The sequence below is a fragment of the Manis pentadactyla genome, chromosome 4, assembly GCF_030020395.1.
Source record: "Manis pentadactyla isolate mManPen7 chromosome 4, mManPen7.hap1, whole genome shotgun sequence".
Taxonomy (NCBI): Eukaryota; Metazoa; Chordata; class Mammalia; order Pholidota; family Manidae; genus Manis; species Manis pentadactyla.
In genome coordinates, this window is record NC_080022.1 from 46,185,090 (window position 1) to 46,202,522 (window position 17,433).

The window sequence follows — 17,433 nt, forward strand, 5'->3', positions numbered from 1 at the left end:
TTCTATCATGGTTTCTGATGTGAAACCCACTGTCATCCAAATTGTTTTTCACCTATATGTAATGTGTCACTTCACTCTTCAATATTTTTGATTTTCGTTTATTTTTCAGAACTTTGATGTTTCTTTGTGTGGATTGGCTTTATCCTGTTTGGGGTTTATTCAATGTCTTGAATCTGTTGTTTTATATCTTTGTTCAATTTGTGAAGTTTTCAGTCACAATTTCTTCAAGTACATTTTCAGTAATATCCTCTTTCACCTTTCTTTCCAGTACTCTAATTTTTAAGACTTTTGTTATGATCCCATAGGTCCCTGAAGTGAGTTCATTATTTTCCAGTCTATTTTCTCCTTGTTGCTCCCACTGGGTAATTTCTACTATTTTTTTTTTTCAGGTTCACTGATCCTTCTATTCCCTCCATTCTGCTGTTGAGCCCATCCACTGAATGTCTTATTTTTCTGATTAGCAATATTCACTGCTAAAATTCCCATTTGGTTTTTCCTTATATTTTCCATTTTTTTGCAGAAACATTCTATTTCTTCAGTAAAACTATTTTCTTTCATGTGTCAATCATGTTCATAGTTGTTCATTGAAGAATTTTTGTGATAGTTGCTTTTAAGTCTTTCTCAGAAAGTTCTTGCACTTCAGTCATCTCAGTGTTGGAATCCATTGATCATCTCTTTTCACTGAAGTTGAGACTTTCCTGGTTCTTGGTATGATGAGTGATTTTTCTATTGAAACCTGGACATTTTGAGTATTATGTTATGAGACTCTGGCTATTATTTAAACCTTGTGTGTTAGTTGACTTTTCCTGGCAGCAGGGGTGTGGGGTGTGTGTGTGTGTGTGTCTATTATTTAAACCTTATATGTTAGTTGACTTTTCCTGGCAGCAGGTGTGTGTGTGTGTGTGTGTGTGTGTGTGTGTGTTAGTTGACTTTTCCTGGCAGCAGGGGTGTGGGGTGTGTGTGTGTGTGTGTCTATTATTTAAACCTTATATGTTAGTTGACTTTTCCTGGCAGCAGGTGTGTGTGTGTGTGTGGGGGTGTGTGTGTGTGTGTGTGTGTGTGTGTGTGTGTGTGTGTGTGTGTGTGTGTGTGTGTGTGTGTGTGTGTGTGTGTGTGTGTGTGTGTGTGTGTGTGTGTGTGACTGCCTTTTTATTTGCTAGGGTGAGGGGTAGAAATTTAGGTTTCTCACTTCTTGGCCTACTGATGTCCAGGTAAGAGAAGGGCCCCCTCATCACTGCTGGACAGCTCTGGCTCCCCATTTGGCTTCTGTTAATAACACCCTGGCTGGGAGTGGTAGGAGTGCCTTGTTATTGCTCCCTATTTGGCCTCCTTACTGTTGGGAGGTTGTGAAAGTCCTGACTTTCCACTAGGCCTCCGCTGACACCTTTCCAATAGGGCAGGGAGAGAGCACCTTGTTACTGCTCATGGATTAGAGTGCAAGCTCCCCACAAGATCTTCACACTTTCACTGTAGGTGAAGTTTTCTTCTCCCTGGCGGGGATGTAAGTCCCAGTTCCCCACCTGTCCTTCTCTGACACGACCTCAGCAGAAGGGTTGGGTGCATCACTGCAGCCTGATGAGTGTGCATATCTAGGCTCCCCACTCAGCACTGGCTGGTGGGGTGGGGCCACAGTTGTTTTGTGTGTGTGTGTATGTGTGTGATGTTTGGCAGGAGTAGAACAGTTGTTTAGAGGGCTTTCTATCTTTCTAGGCTGCTGCTTTCCTGATGCTTTAGCTATAAAGAGCAGGTTTATGTTGGAACTCTTTCTGTTCTTGCCCATTAGTGTTTCCAGATTGCTGGCTTCTTCAGCTGTGAGTATGGATTATATGAGGCAAGAATAAAACCCAGAGAATCTACCACCTATCCTTCCTTGGGTCCCATGGTCCCAAGCTGGTCTACCTTCTTTCTACCTTTCTACTCAGAATCTTCTCATTTTCTTATGTTTGTTTTATATGTAATGTTCACGGATTTTAGTTGTACTTAGCAGGGGAAATAAAGAAAAGTACATCTGCTCCATCTTTCCAGAAGCAGAATTCCACTTGACTTCAAATATATTATTTTATCAAATACTCAGAAAAGTTCCACACAGTGATATTATGCCAATTTTGTGAAGAAACTGAAGTTCAGATGTCATTCATCCAGTAAATGATGCAAATAGGATGGAAAACACCAGGAAGAGTCAAAGAAACACAAACTTGGTGTAAAGTAGTCTACTTCTTCCCTTTCTTTTTTCTGTAGGGTATATCTTAGCTCTTTAGAGAGGGACAAGGAAAGGGTGGGGAAATATAACAGAATCTTTCTGATCCCATGCCATAGCTCCTTAGCTTCTTCAGCCCTGGCAGGTCTGTTCCTAATTCCTACTGCCCACGAGGGTATGCTTTCTCTGGCCGGGGAGCCTCCCCTGCCCATCTCCAACCTTCCCTTTCTATTGTCCCAGGCTCTGTTACCTCTCAATTGCATCAGCAGCTTATTTTCTGAGCCCTTTCTCTTTTTAGTTATAAACAGTTGCCTCTTTAACAGCACTGCCCATGAAGTACTTGAAGAATCCCTCATTGAAATATTAGAGAGAGCCTGGATTAGTGGTTCCTTCTTTGGTCCCTCAAACAACCTCTTGGCAGGCCCTCCTGGAACATCTGTGGTCTGGAGAGAACAAATGCAGGCCTCTGGTGCAGCTTCCCATTTTCAACCCCCAGCTCCACCCTGCACCCCATCGACATTACCCCCCATGAATTGCTCTCCCTGCAGTCTAGTCTGTACCAAGGAGGAAGGACCTATGGAAGTGACCCAGGGAGGATCTTGGAGGGCTGCTTGGAAGGAAAGCATTCTGGGATTCTCATGTGGTCCAGAGAGAGAAGGTGCAGACTCTGATTGGAGCATCCATCTGGCTCTTTGAGTCCTTTGCTTGCAGAAAGGCATGCAGTTGGAATTTGTCTAAATGGGGTGCAGAAGTTGGAATTTGTCTAAATGGGGTGCAGAGCCTTCTATTCGGTGTGTGCTCTGATGCCAATAGCATCAGCACAACATGCAACTTGTGAGAAATGAAGAATCATGGGCCCAATCCCAGAGCTACTGAACCAAAATCTGCATTTTAACAAGATTCCCTGGCAATTCACTTGAATATTAGAATTTGAGAAGCTGTGCTTTAATGCAGGGGGCCAGACATGCCAAGTATGGAGCAGTATTGCCTTAGGTGGTGACGGAGGAGGAACTGTTCTTCTCATGCCTAGTGTTTTATAAGCCATATGGGAGAATTTCATACCCTAGTCTAGGAGAGAGAGAGTTTTTCCAGTAGTTCTTCAATCCCTTATTTCTTGAAGGAAGGAAGAGAAATCTCAAGGGATCCTGACTCTTACTCCACAAACTTCTTAAGTACATATTCCCAGGCAAATGACTGACTCTCTCAAAGCCTTGGCTGCTTACGATCCAACCCCAACCCTCCTTCCAGGGAAGCAAAACATCCTTGAATGAGAAGCAGCACAAAGCTATGCAAAGAGCATGGATCTTAGAGGCCTGAGCTGGTTTTACATTATAGCTCTACCACATATTACTTGTGTGACTTTGTACAACTCTGTGTCTCTGATCTTCAATTTGCTGTCTCTAAAAATGGATTAATAAAATTGGCCTACCTCCAGGGATGTATAAGAACTGTGGCCCATAGTATAGGCTTAGTAAATTCTAGTGTTTATTTAGTAATTTATTAATACTTAGGCCTTTTATAGAGAATTAGTGATCCTATAGGCAGAAAAAAGACATAGAAACTTGTAGAAATGCTGTAAGTCCCTGCTTCATCTTACCTGACTTTGTTTTCAAAGAAAGGTCTGAGCTTTGTCAGCAATACCAGAGGCAGGGAGACTTAGCTCTGAACCAGTGGTCAGATCCATTAAATGAATTCTCTGCTCCTATTCAGGTTAAACACAGGGACCTAATTCTCATATTCTGTTATCTCCCTCACCACACATGGAGTTGCTAGGGAACTTCAAGAAAGACCACAGACAGAGATGAAGTTTCTATAGGAGGAGAAGGCAGAAAAATGAATCAATATATCTTGATTTCCACCCCCCTGCCCCCCACATATCTACAAAAGGCAAAGCATGTGAGTAGGCTGGTGAAGGAGAGAACAGAAGCGGTCGGGAGAAGCCAGCAGTACAGGATGTGAGATAGCACTGATGCCTGGCTGGACTTAATTCTATTTTTAAGAGACCAGACAAGGAGAAAAAAGAAATGAGAGGGTAGAGTAGCGTGCCTGTGAATTTTTAAGCTTAGAGTTAGCTAGAGGGAAAATACCATTTTTGACACATTTTCATTCCACACAGAGTTACAATATTAATTGGCTTAGCAGACTTACAATCAGCAATTTCCTTCACGGCGCACAGGTTAATGGAGGTGCCAGAGTGCCTCGGATATGAAATTGTAGCCTCATAATTATGTGGTTCTTCAAATTCAATGCTAAGAAGCATGGAGAAAAAAGGTTATTTAACATAAAACATTTCTGTAAACATATCTTAAAACTTTTTGTACTTTTTTCCTCATTAGAAAATACAAGTGTGTCCAGCCACTATGATCTAAACAGATGTGGAAGGCATATCACCCCTAATCAAAACACATAGGAATTCTGGATGAAACATAATGATGCAAAGATTTATACAAAGAACATATAACTCACTTGGAAACCAAAGTAAAATCTCCAGGTGCCAGACATACAGAAAAACTCACAACTAAAGGTGTGAGAACTGCAGCCAAGGGGCTCAAAGGGAGATCAGGACCAGATAGAGAGCTCTCAGTGACTGGGTGGCTGGGGATTTAATGTCTGAGTCAGAAGCTAAGCCAGGCCCCAGGGCTCATCTGAATGGGAAGCTGGAACAGAGCTGTCAGCATGAAGTCCAGAGTCACCGCATGCCATCCTATCTGTGAAGCAAATTCTAAAAAGTATCTGTGCGCTTTCCCAGAGAATGAGCTGGGAAGCTTGGTGTTTGTGGCCACTGAGCTAAAAGCATTATCCGTGACAAATCAGAAACTTGAAATCCTAGCACCAAAGTACAGGTGTGGGTTCTAAATGCATACTATCTGTGTATTTCAGAGACCCAAAGCCAAAACACATACTTGATATCCAAACTCCCTTGTGAAGCAAATAATGAAATCGTTCTGTGAAGACGCTTCCACAACCAACAGCACCTACGGTTTCCAAAGGAAATGATTCCCACTCAGAACAAGCTTATAATCAAAAACTGCAAACCACACCCGTAGGTGAGCCACCACAGCTGGTCAGAAGATATAACTAATGGGAGAATTACTTAATAAAAGGACATGAAAGTGACTTTAAAATAAATATGTTTTTTCTTACTTATTAAATATAAGTAAGAAATATAAGTTACTTACTATAAAATAGTAAGAAATAAGTAAGGGATAGAAGCCATTAGGTTAAAACCAAAGTGTGTGAGCGGAGAACATGTTGATTTAGGGACAGGAGAAAGGAGTAATAGAAATCCAAAACACAGTTCTTGAAATAAAAATTTAATGTAGAAATTGAGAAGTGACTACACAAAGCAGAAGAGAGCTCTGGTGAATTAGCTAGATCTGAGGGAGCTGCCTGGAATGTAGCACAGAGAGATTAAGAGATGGAAAATATTAAAGGAGAAGTTAACAGTAGGGAGGGTAGAATGAGAAGGTCCAACATACATGTATTAGGGATTCTAAAAGGAAAAAAGAATGAGGATGATGAAAAGGAGTCAATATTCAAATGATATTAGCCGAGACTTTTCTAAAATTGTAAAGGGACATGCATCCTTCTGTTGAAGCAGCTTCAATAATAAGAAGTAATGATAAATCCACACTTTCACAGTTTGTAATAAATTAGCATAAGTCAAAGAAAAAATGTAAAAGCTATGTGAGTGAAAAGATAGATTACCTACTAAGGAACTGCAGACTGGCAATGGACTTTTATTAGCAACAAAAGATGGTGGAGATTGTGGACAGTATTTTAAAGCACTGAGGAATGATTATCTATCAATATAAAATTCTCTTCCAGCTAAATCATCATTAAGGGTGAGGGAGAAACAAAGATGTTTCCAGAACACAAGTATGTGCACTTATTGATCCTTGCTGCAGTACATCACAGTGGAGTATTTCAGTCAAAAGAAACTGAACTGGAATGAAATAGGACATAAGAAACAATGGTGATCAAAAATATTGACTGTAAAAATGATTAATTTGTAGAAATTTAAGAATAAGATGGAATAAATATTAATAATATGGAAGATGGTGGGAGAGGGCTATGGGAATTATTGTCAGATCTTTATATCATTTAGGAGCAGGAGAGAGATTTTAATTCATAGAATAACTTCTCAACTAATAGAATATACAGTGAGAAAATATTAAAAAGCAGGAAAGGAAGGAAAATATGCATGTAACAAAATTTCACAATAAATTCAAAACAAAGTAGAATGGGAAAAAAGTCCAAATATATCAAGAATCACAATAAATGCACATAACTTGACCTACTCAAATAAAATAGAATGGATATTTTAAAAAGCTAGATAATGCTGCCAAAAAGCAAAAGAAAAGCTAAAGCTTTTATTTGTATAATAAATGGAAAAAGATCTGAAAACCAAATATTAACCAAAAGAAAGTTTAGGAAGATTTATTAATATTAAACCATATTTTAGCATGACTGATCGAGAGAAGGCACACACAAATTATGGATAAGAAAGGACACAGAACAGAGATAGTTTTAGATTTTCAGAAATCTAAGAAAATGTTATGAGCATCTCTTTGCTAATAAATTTGAAAGTTAAGGGAAAATTGGCAAATTTGTAGAGAAATACAAAATTATCACATCAACTAAAGAAGAATTAAAAAGACTGGCAGGCCAGTACACACAGCCACTCTCCCCTTTACCCCACCTTCACACTTACCTCACCTCTCTACTTTTCCTCTACCAAATAATTTTACAGCCAAGTTTTAATGAACAGTTTCAGAGGATAAAAAAAGAGAAAAACTATCCTACTTTTTTAAAGAAAAACAGTTTGATTTTGATATGAAAACCACAGGCACCAAAACTAAAAATATAGCCCAACGTCACTTAAGAGATTTTAGTGCAAAGTCACTAAATAAAATACTAGAAAAACTGAAGAAAGACTAAAATTTATTCCAAGACTTCAAAGATGGCTCAACATCAGAAAATCTATTACTGCAATCAATTACACTAAAGCAATAAAAGACAAAATATTATTTTAATAGATGCAAAAAAGTATTCCACATAAACTCCCTTAGATTAATCTCCAACAAATATCATACTTCATCCTAAAGTATAACAAAGAGTTAATGCCTAACTATTGGGAAATTCTGCAACAGGGAAAAGACAAACTCATAGGAAATTGGATAAAAGGATATGATAGACATCACAGAAGAGAAAAGTTGAATAGCTTGAAGACGTAATTTGACAACCTCATAGTAAACAGGGAAATGGGGTGAAGACAACGAGAATTTAGTTTACACCCATCACTCCAAAGTTTGAAGTAATACCTTATTTGGCAAGAATATAGAAAAACTGGAACTCTATACTGGTTTGGGAGTATACATTGGCACAACTATTTTGGAGGACAATTTCTCAATATCTAGTAAAACTGGAGTTAATTACTATTGTTTGGCAATCCTACATCTAAGGGAAAATCTAGAGAAACTTGCTTATATTCACCTGGAAATATATGAGGATGATTACTGCAGCATCATATAAAAGGGTGAAAACTTGAAACAACCTAAATGTCCCTCAGTAAGGGAATACAGAACAATTGTATGAAAACGCTGATATTGATTAAATATATACAATATGCAGTTACAATGAATAAACTAGACTTGCGCCAACACACCAAAAATACTTGGTACAGGAAAAGTAGAGAGGTGAGGTAAATGTGAAGGTAGGTAAAGGGGAGAGCAGCTGTGTGTACTATTGGTTCAAGCCCCTTAATGGTTTATTGGCCTGCCAGTCTTTCTAGTTCTTCTTTAGTTGCTGCGATAATTTTTTATTTCTCTACAAATTTGCCAATTTTCCCTTAATTTTCAAATTTATTAGCAAAGAGATAACATTTTCTTAGATTTCTGAAAATCTAAATATGAAAACACAGCTTTGAAAAATGTTAAAGAATGAGATAAGATGCCATTTATACAAAAATGTAAAATACTGTACTTTAACAGATACGAGTTTGTAGTTTAAGGAACACACTAAATGGATACACTGCTAGATTGATAATAGGAGTTGCCTCTGGAAGAAGAGAAGAGAAATGCGGCTGGGGAGTGACACGGTTTCGCTCCCGTATCCCTAACAAATGGAAAACCCCTACATCATGCTGAATGTGGGTAGGAGAAAGAACAAAAATTACTCATAACCCTCCCACCTTAACTCAAGTGAGGTCTTAGTACTTTTTCTTCCTGATTCACTCCATTTACAGGTGTATTTGTATAGTTGTTGATAGACAAAGAAAAAGCTGGAGTTCTCTTTTTTCTCCCCAACCCCACCCTGACCCATTTTTTATTATATCATAAGCACATTCCACCCAATTGATTTCCTTCTTTTTACCGTTTTGGGCATTTTCAGGGTTTTCTTTTAAATCATATTCTCTGTAATATTTCAAAGGATGTATGAATAGTTTACTTTGCTGAAAAGGAAAAATGACTAACTCTAATGCATCAGTAATTTCTCCCCTATTTTCTTTCCTTCTCCCTTCATGAATTGATCGAGAGAAATTTTCTTAAATTATAGACGATGTCATGTATCTCATGCTCCAGTAGTCTAACAATCTCACCAAGTCTATGGTAAATTAACTTTATTAATAAGAAACAATTTATGGAAAAATTGAGAGAAGATGTCTAATCAATTTCTTGTCCCACTTCTGTCAGAAATGAATAAATACCTGACTTCAGATGACTGGAAAGAGTTCCAACCAAATGTAAAAAGAAAAAAAAAAGGCATCTTTCAGATCAAATTGTCTCTACAGAGAGACTGTCCCAGGATTAATGTTAAAAGGGAAAAAAAGTATTATAGATGTATTCAAATCTCCCTTTTTGCTACCCAATAATGTCTTTTTCTTCTTTCTGGTCCATTAAAATCAGACCTGAGTCCTGCCTTGATTTAATACAGTGTGGGTCAATATAAAGAACTTGGGACTGCAGGGAACAAATAACTCTGTTTTAATAACTCTGATTTAAATGTATCAATGCCTCAATTCCTTTGTTTCCACATTTATTAAATTATTTGTCTATTGTCTGTCTCCAGGACTACAGACATTGTTGGGAGGCATCAGAGAATTATAGACAGACTTGGAGCTTGAGGTCAGACAGATTTGAATTTGAATTCTAGCTCTTCTATTTTCTAACTATAAACTATTAGATAAATACCTTTATCCTCAGTTTCCTACTCTATAAAACAGTAATAATAAAATCTAATTTAAAAGTATATTTTAGATATTGAATGAAATATTTGCTCTCTGCACATAGGCATTCCACAAAAGTGTGCTAGTAATATTAAATTGGAGGACAGAAATTACAGTACTTTCAAGAAATAATTTTGGTACCCTATAGGGGCCGACTGTAATCCCTCCTGGAAACCTCAGAGGGAAGGTGCTGTCTTCATGTTCTCCCTCACTGTGCCTTAGAGCACCTGTATCTTGAGAAGGGGAGCTTTTACATGCGCTGGGTACCCCAATATTTACATCTGGAGCCCTGGTTTTTGTGCCTGCCTCTCGGGGGATGCCCCTTAATCACCTAACTCTGGCGATCAGGGGGGCTTGCGTTCCTGGGTCCCATGGAACCCTAGCAGTGAGAGTCAGTCCTTGGCAGACTAGCACCCCCCGGGAACTGCATCTACAGCAGACCGATACAACCCCAGTCTTTCTGTGAAAGAGGCTTATTTGCTTGTCCTGAGGCTCTGGCTTGAAGGACAGGCTTCCTATTTGGAACACATCTGGAGGCCTGCAGAGGTGTTTTCAGAAAGGGCAACAAAACTATGATGACAGATGGTCAATTTTATGTTTAAACTTGACTGGCCACACAGTGTCCAGATTAAATATTATTTCTGGGTGTGTCTGTAAGTCCAAACTTACTACCAAATGTGTCATAACCTTACTAATTCTACTATGATTCCTACAGCAAACAATAACTCCAGCATTGCTCAAGCCTGGGTACTAGGTATTTCTTTGTTATTAATTCATGAATTTATGACCCAATTTTTTCTATAAAGGGCAACAAGTATGATGACTGTGATGGTTAATTTTATGTGTAAACTTGACTGGCCACATAGTGCCCAGATGAAATATTACTTCTGGGTGTGTCTGTGAGGGTGTTTCTAGATGAGATTAGCATTTGAATAGAGGATTCAGAAAAGCAGATTGTCTTCCCTAACATGGGTAGGCATCATGCAGTCCTCTGAGAAGAAGGAATTCACTACATTTTTCCTGCCTCACTGACTGAGTTAGGACATCTCATCTCATCTTCTCCTGCCCTCGGACTAAGATTTATGCCGTCAGCTCCCCTGGTTCTCAAGCCTTGGCCCTTGGAATTACACTGCTGGCTTTCCTGGGTCTCCAGCTTCCAGGCAGATCATGGGCTCCCTCTGCCTCTGTAATTGTGTGAGCCAATTCCTCATAATAATTAATTAAATATATATAACATATAACATGCTATATAATCTAATATGTATATATATATATATATATATATATATATGTCCTACTGCTTCTGTTTCTCTGGAGAACCCTAATACGATGGCCAAGAAAATGTTATTAACATGCTCTATAACCTCATACAACATGCCATCTCCTCTGGCCTTAGTTTTGGGAGTAATGTTATTAACTCTGAAGGTACATTGTCAAACCACTGGTCTCATTCATGAGGAGGATACATACATAAACAATAATAATAACTAATAATGACCGAGTACTTACTATGTGCGAGGCACTATTCCAGTTGTATGTATCAACTCATTTAATTCTCATCCAACCCTATGGAATAGATGCTATCATTCCTTCCATGTTCAGATGAGAAAACTGAGGCATAATCCAAGGTCACAGAGTACTAAGTGGCAGAGGAGAAATTAGGAGCCAGGTATTTGACTCCAGAATCTGGAGTCTTAACCACCATGCTATGTACTGTCCCTTAAAAGGGAAGTGCCAGTTGACAAACAGCATGAGCAGCTCCCACTGCAATGGAAGCCATCAAAGAAGGAGGTCATTGAACGGTAGCAAAGAGGACCCCAGTGGACTGGACAAACTATCAAGCAAAGCCACAGTGAGGCCAGTCCCATGTGCTGAGGGAGGTGCAAGTAGAGGAGCTCTGAGGTTTCTCATGCTGGAACTCACATGCTCTCACTCACTCTTGAAACAAACAATACTCATGTTGAGGTTGTGTACATGATCTCACTCATCCTCTCAGTAGCACTGTGAGGCATTTTACAGATGAGGAACCCGAGGGCTGCGATACTCAGTAACTTGTCTAAGATCGCACTATTGCAGGTAGTGGTTGTGGGTCTGGGATTCCTAGCTCATTGCTCTTTTCCTCAGAACTACAGGTCACTCTAGAATCAGAGAGAAATAAAAAAATGAAGGTAATGAAGAACAGGATGATGGTGAAGGTCAAAGTCTATTGTATTATTCAGCCAACACTGATAGAACGATTACTTGCCACACTGCCCCATACATACCCTGCCACAGTACATTCTAACCACGTCAAATTACCTATGGCTAATGAACACACCGGGATGGTGCCTGCCTCTGTGTTCATATGTGGTTCCTCTGCTTGCATGTCCTTGCCACTAAGCCTCTTCACAGCTCCTACTTATTATTTAACATACGAATTAAGTGTCATATTCTCTGTTCCTTCTACAGTCTATTATCCACACATCAGTCAGGATGATCTTTTAAAAAGATAATTTAAACCTTGTCACAATCCCTCATAAGACTCTCCAGAGGCTTATGATTCTTCATTAAGCAACAACAAAATCATTAAATGCCTCACCTTTATGATCTCACTCCCAGCAACCTCTCCAAACTCCGGCCCTGCCATTCTCTTCCTCACTCCTTATGCTCTAACCATACCTGCCTCCTCTGTGTTGCAAGGACGCCATGCTCTCTCCTACCTTGAGCACTTTGCAAATGCTGGGTGTGCTGCCTGGAATGCTTCCCAATGGCCAGCTCCTTCTCACCTCTCAGGTCTCACCATACCTGCTGCTTTCAAGAAAGTTGTCTTGCTACATTTTCCAAATAGCCCTCATCTCTACCTCTTTCTGTCTTCATAATCCTGTGATTTATACAATTCTTAGATGTCATAATCTTTAAGTTATTTCATTACTTTAAAAATGTTTTTTTGTCTTGTTCCCTGGGATCCTGTATTTCACTATCTGCTGGAGCACAGCACCCTGCCACCATTCCCCTAGCACACCGTGTTCTAGCTGTGCTTCCTCCTTTCTAGTTCATTACACATGCAAAGGTGGCTCTCCTCTGAGACTCTGCACAAGCTGCCCCTCTCCTGGCATGTTCTTCTCCCAGCCCTTTCATGACTGGGTCCTTGTCATTCAGGTCTCAACCCAAGTGTCACCCTCTCAGAGATGCCTTTTTTGATCAACCTATGCTTCTGTTATTTCACTCTCTTTCCCAGTGACTATCCAAATATGCCTTAAAAATTTTTTCTATAGAAGTTACCACTTATCAAGTAAGAGATGCATTTTGCTTGCCCACAGCATTGCTGAGCTGTTACTATCAGTGTCTTACTTGGGTGCCTCAGGTGAGGCCTTTGTCCCCCATTCCCAGTCTCCCTCTCACCCTGACAGCTAACACAGGTCTTAGACAGTCACGTCATATGTACATATGCCTGGCCCTAGGAGGCACTTGTTTCACACTGCATGGGGTAGAAATATCAAAAACACAGTGTAAAAGCATGTTCCAAAGCATTAGTTTGAAAGAGGTCATCCAGAAGATTCAAAATAGGCTTATATTGTCTGTTAAAGACTATCATCAAAATGAAAACACAAAATTAAGAAGTTCAGGAGAGGAATGGCGGACTTCCTGCGATCCCGCCACAGACCTCATCTGAGGAACTGTACTGTCTGCATCTTCTCTACTCCTGCAACAAACAGGCTCTCGCTTCCTTAGCTTCTGAGTTAGAGATTCCCTGAGTCAGGACTACCCTCTGACACTGCTTAACAGGGGAAAAGCCATATTTATAGCTAATGAATAAAATATTAGCCAACTCTGCTAAGTACTGACAAGAAGCCCAGAACTAACTGCCACCCTGGGACTAACCTGCTTTGCTCACACAAATAGGGGCTGCTTATTCAAGAGACATGCCAGCCAGCTTGTTTCATATGACAAAAATGACCTCCAAAGAGTCACTCTATGGTTAAGAATGAATGAGACATTAATATTCCAGAGATAACAAGGGATGAAGAGGCCAAGAGTTGAAAAAATCAAGACTCATTGAGCATCTTCTATATACTCCATGCTTTATACAATTTATGTTGTTTAGTCTTTATTATAATCAATGAAGTAAATATTGTGTCCACTTTACACATGTGTATATCAAAGCTCTGAGCAGTTAAATGAGTTGTCTAAAGTATGGAGGAGAGGTTTGAACCTATGCTAATCTGACTCCAGACCTGTAGCTGTTCCATTACACAATGCTGCTTCTCATATTTAACATACAATATGAAAGGGCTCAGAAATGACAATGTATATTGTAAATGCAGTGAATTTCTAACAAGATGATTAAAATATATATCCAAAAGAAATACAACTAAAATACCAAGACTCCTATTTTGTGAATAATGGTTGAAAACAATGAGTTTAGAGAAGAATGTAGTCCTTATATGTTTAAGAACAGTCATATAAAGAAGAAGTAAAGGCATTGTCTATCACAGCAGTGAGTAGAACTTGGACAGATAATTGGGAGTCTGGGGTAGGGAGGCCATTTTCCTTTTCCAGCTCAATTTGAAGGACTTTTGAATAAACAGACAAATGTGTGTGCATGTATGTGTGTCTGTATGTAAGATGTTTTTGTTTTCTTTATACATTGCTATATCCTCAACATATATGAGGGCTTCGCATATAGTAGCTGCTCAGTAAATACATGCTGAATGAATGAAATCTGCCCCCCAGAAAGAAAAACACTGGACTCTCCAGGTAATGAGCTCCCCATCAGAGGATTTTTGCAGAGTTTAAAGTTCAGAGCATGGATTCCTACTTTTGGTGGGAGGGTATATAATAGCTAAGCAAGCTTCGCTGAACACTCTCTAGATAGTAGGCACTGCGCTACACACTTTACAATCATTATTTCATTTAACCCTCACCACAACTGTATGAATTAGGTACTATCAATATCCCATTTTATGTAAGTAGAAACAGAGGTTTATAGAGGTTAAGGCATTTGTTCAAGGTTACCCATGTATCAAGTGGTAGGGCTTAGAGTAAAAACCCTAGGCTTTTGTTAATATGCTGTACTGCCTGGCTACATCAGATAATTGCCAGGTTCCCTTCCAGTAACAAGATCCAACATGCTGCATTTTGTATTTTTAATCTAATATCTGTATTGAAGATTATGGCCATGAACATGGAAGAAGTTCTTCCTAAACAAGTGCCAGTTTCCAAGACAGTTGTGTCTAAGGCTGCTCAGCATCATTCCACTTACTGGTTCATTGATAAGGTAAAATCCAACCTCTGTAGCATGGCACTTAGTACACTTTAGGATTCAACCTCACCTCTTAGTTTTCCATATCAGAATACTTTTTGTTCTTATCTTCCTCTTTATTCCTACTGCCTTGCTTTCCAACATGTTCTGTCTCTATATTGAGCATTCATTGGTCCATCTGTCCACCCATCCATCTATTCATGTACCCACCCAGAAGTCAGGAACGTTGTAATTTCTGGAAACAATGATACCCTGCCCTCGCCCATTTACAATTTCACTAAAGGGAACAAATAAATAACCAATCTAATTCTGACCCATCATGCAGGATACATCTCAAGCTCTTTCATCTTTCACGAAGCTGCCCCAAAGTATCCTGGTCCCTCCTCTTCTCTTTCGCTTTGTACTCTTACAGGACTATGCCTGAATCATAACCGAGAGAACCTCACTTCAGATGATGTTTAGGTTCTAAAGTCCATGTGAAAGGACAGAATAGTCAAATTGCCTTTGTGAATCCCTGGGAAGCATTTAGAGACTAACTGCAGTTTCCCAATGCTTGACCATCACAGCAAGTTTGTCCCCTGTGCTGAAATGGATTGCTGTGCCTCTGACTAAAGGGCAGAGAGAAAGCTTAGAGCCAGGTTGTAGGAAAAATACATACCATGCTAAACACTAATCACAGCACACTCCTAATCACACTGAGATGCTCCCAGTATGGGAGGCTTGATGGAAACAAGACTGACACAGAGCACAGCAGAATTACATTGTCCCCTCCAACCGTCACACTGGGGCCCACGTTCACCGAGTGAATAGTGCAAAGCATCGCCTGTTCTGTCTAAACTTTCACATATATGCACATAGAATGTGGCTCCACTGACTGACCTTGTGCTGTGATTTAACACTTTCAAATGGACAACTAACTGAGGAGCTCCTGGAGCACATGATTTTTATTCTGCATCACACAATTGCTATTGAACTAGGTTGTCTTCTCTATTCCTTGCTATATAAGATCCTCCGTGATTTGGATCCTAGCTTCATCTACAGTCCCATTTCTTTCCATTCCTTACTGTACTGTCTGCACTCTAACCCTACTTACCTATTTCTAGTGTCTGCAGATGAGGCACGTTACTTCACACCCCCTGCCTGTGCCGCCAGTGCTCCTTCCCGTGTTACCCAGCATGGTTACTCTCAATACCGACGGCACATGTCTCCTCTTCAGTGATAGGCTAATCGGATTAACACCCTTACTCTTCACCTCTTCCTGGATCTCAGCTCTTTGCCATGGAAATGTTCATTCAATCGCCACCCACTCTGATTCTGGGCTTGGCCATGTGACTTGCTTTGGCCAACAGGATGTTAGCAGATGTGACACGGCAGAAAAGCACTTGTGTAGTGGGGCTCATCATGCTTGTCTAAGACTGCTAGGGGCATGTTTCTCAGCTAGCTTGCTGGAGGGTGAGACAGATGGTGCTATGTCAGGGCAATCCTAGATCAGCCAGCTGCAAGCTGCTGCCAGACACACAGCAACCCCAGTCAGTATCAGCAGGACTGCCTAGATAGTCTGCAACATAGGAGCAATGCCAGCTGCACCCAGCTCAGATCAGCTGAACCCACACTCAGGTTGTAGGCTGTTGATGCTTTGCTATTGTTTATTATGCAATATTACTGTAGAATAGATATCTGATATATTTTCTGTAAAGACTACCCTAGTCTCCCTACTCTGAATCTTATTCCTTCCTCTATCACAAAACTTAGCATATTCTATTATAAACAATTAATGCGATGAATGAATAAGCTGATGTAATGAATGAATAGTTGATGTAATGAATAAGTTGATGTAATGAATACATAATGTTATGAATGAAAATTATGATTATTTGTTTTTATGTTTAGTTGTCCTTCTAAGACTGATCTTCTTGAGAACAGGAACACTTTGTGAGGGAGGTGAAGTAATAGAGTCAAAATAGTTTGGACATACCTGTTAGTACAGTCATGATGGAAAACAGTAGAGAGGTTCTTCAAAAAATTAAAATGAACTACCATGTGATCCAGAAATCCCAAATATATCTGAAGGAATTGAAATAGGTATCTTGGACAGCTGCATTCCTATGTTAGTTGCAGCACAATTCACAATAGTCATGATATAAAAACAATCTGTTTATTTTACTGACAGATGAAAAGACAAAGAGGATGTGGTACATATATACACAGTGGAATATTATTCAGCCATGAGAAAGCAGGAAATCCTGCCATTTGCAACATTATGGATGAACTTTGAGGGCAGTACGCTAAGTGAGACAAGTCAGAGAAAGACAAATACTGTATGATATCATATGTATGTGGATTCTAAAGAAGCTAAACTTGTAAAAACAGAGAGTCAAATAGTGCTTACCAGGGGACAGGGGGTGGGGGAACTGGGGAGATGTTGTTTAACAATATGAATTTACAACTAGTAGATAAGTAAGTTCTAGAGATCTAATGCACAACATAGTGACTGTAGTAAAAAATACTGTATTATAGACTTCAAAGCTGCTAAGACCCTAGATCTTAACTGTTCTCAACACAAAAGAGAAATAATTATGTGAGATGATAAAGGTATTACTAGTGCTACCGTAATCATATTGCAAAATATAAATATACCAAGCCAACTCGCTGTACACCTCAAACAGTATTGTATTTCAATTGTATCTCAATTAAAAAGAATAGTTTGGATATACCTGGGTTGGACTAATGGTTGCAAACTTTCTGAGACCAAGTGTCTTCAGCTAT

General features: G+C 39.5%; 1 protein-coding gene across 8 annotated transcripts in view; it reads right to left on the bottom strand.

The window, feature by feature from the left end:
• Positions 1 to 17,433, bottom strand: part of FYB2 (FYN binding protein 2) — a 129,562-nt gene that overhangs the window by 71,101 nt on the left and 41,028 nt on the right. For all 8 annotated transcript variants that reach the window (XR_008997015.1, XR_008997016.1, XR_008997018.1 and 5 more), the window contains exon 5: positions 4,346 to 4,446. Coding sequence is in view for 4 of the 8 variants with exons in the window: in XM_057500239.1 (XP_057356222.1) it covers positions 4,346 to 4,446 (101 nt within the window). In the remaining 4 variants the exon portion in view is untranslated. The remainder of the gene's footprint in view (positions 1 to 4,345; positions 4,447 to 17,433) is intronic.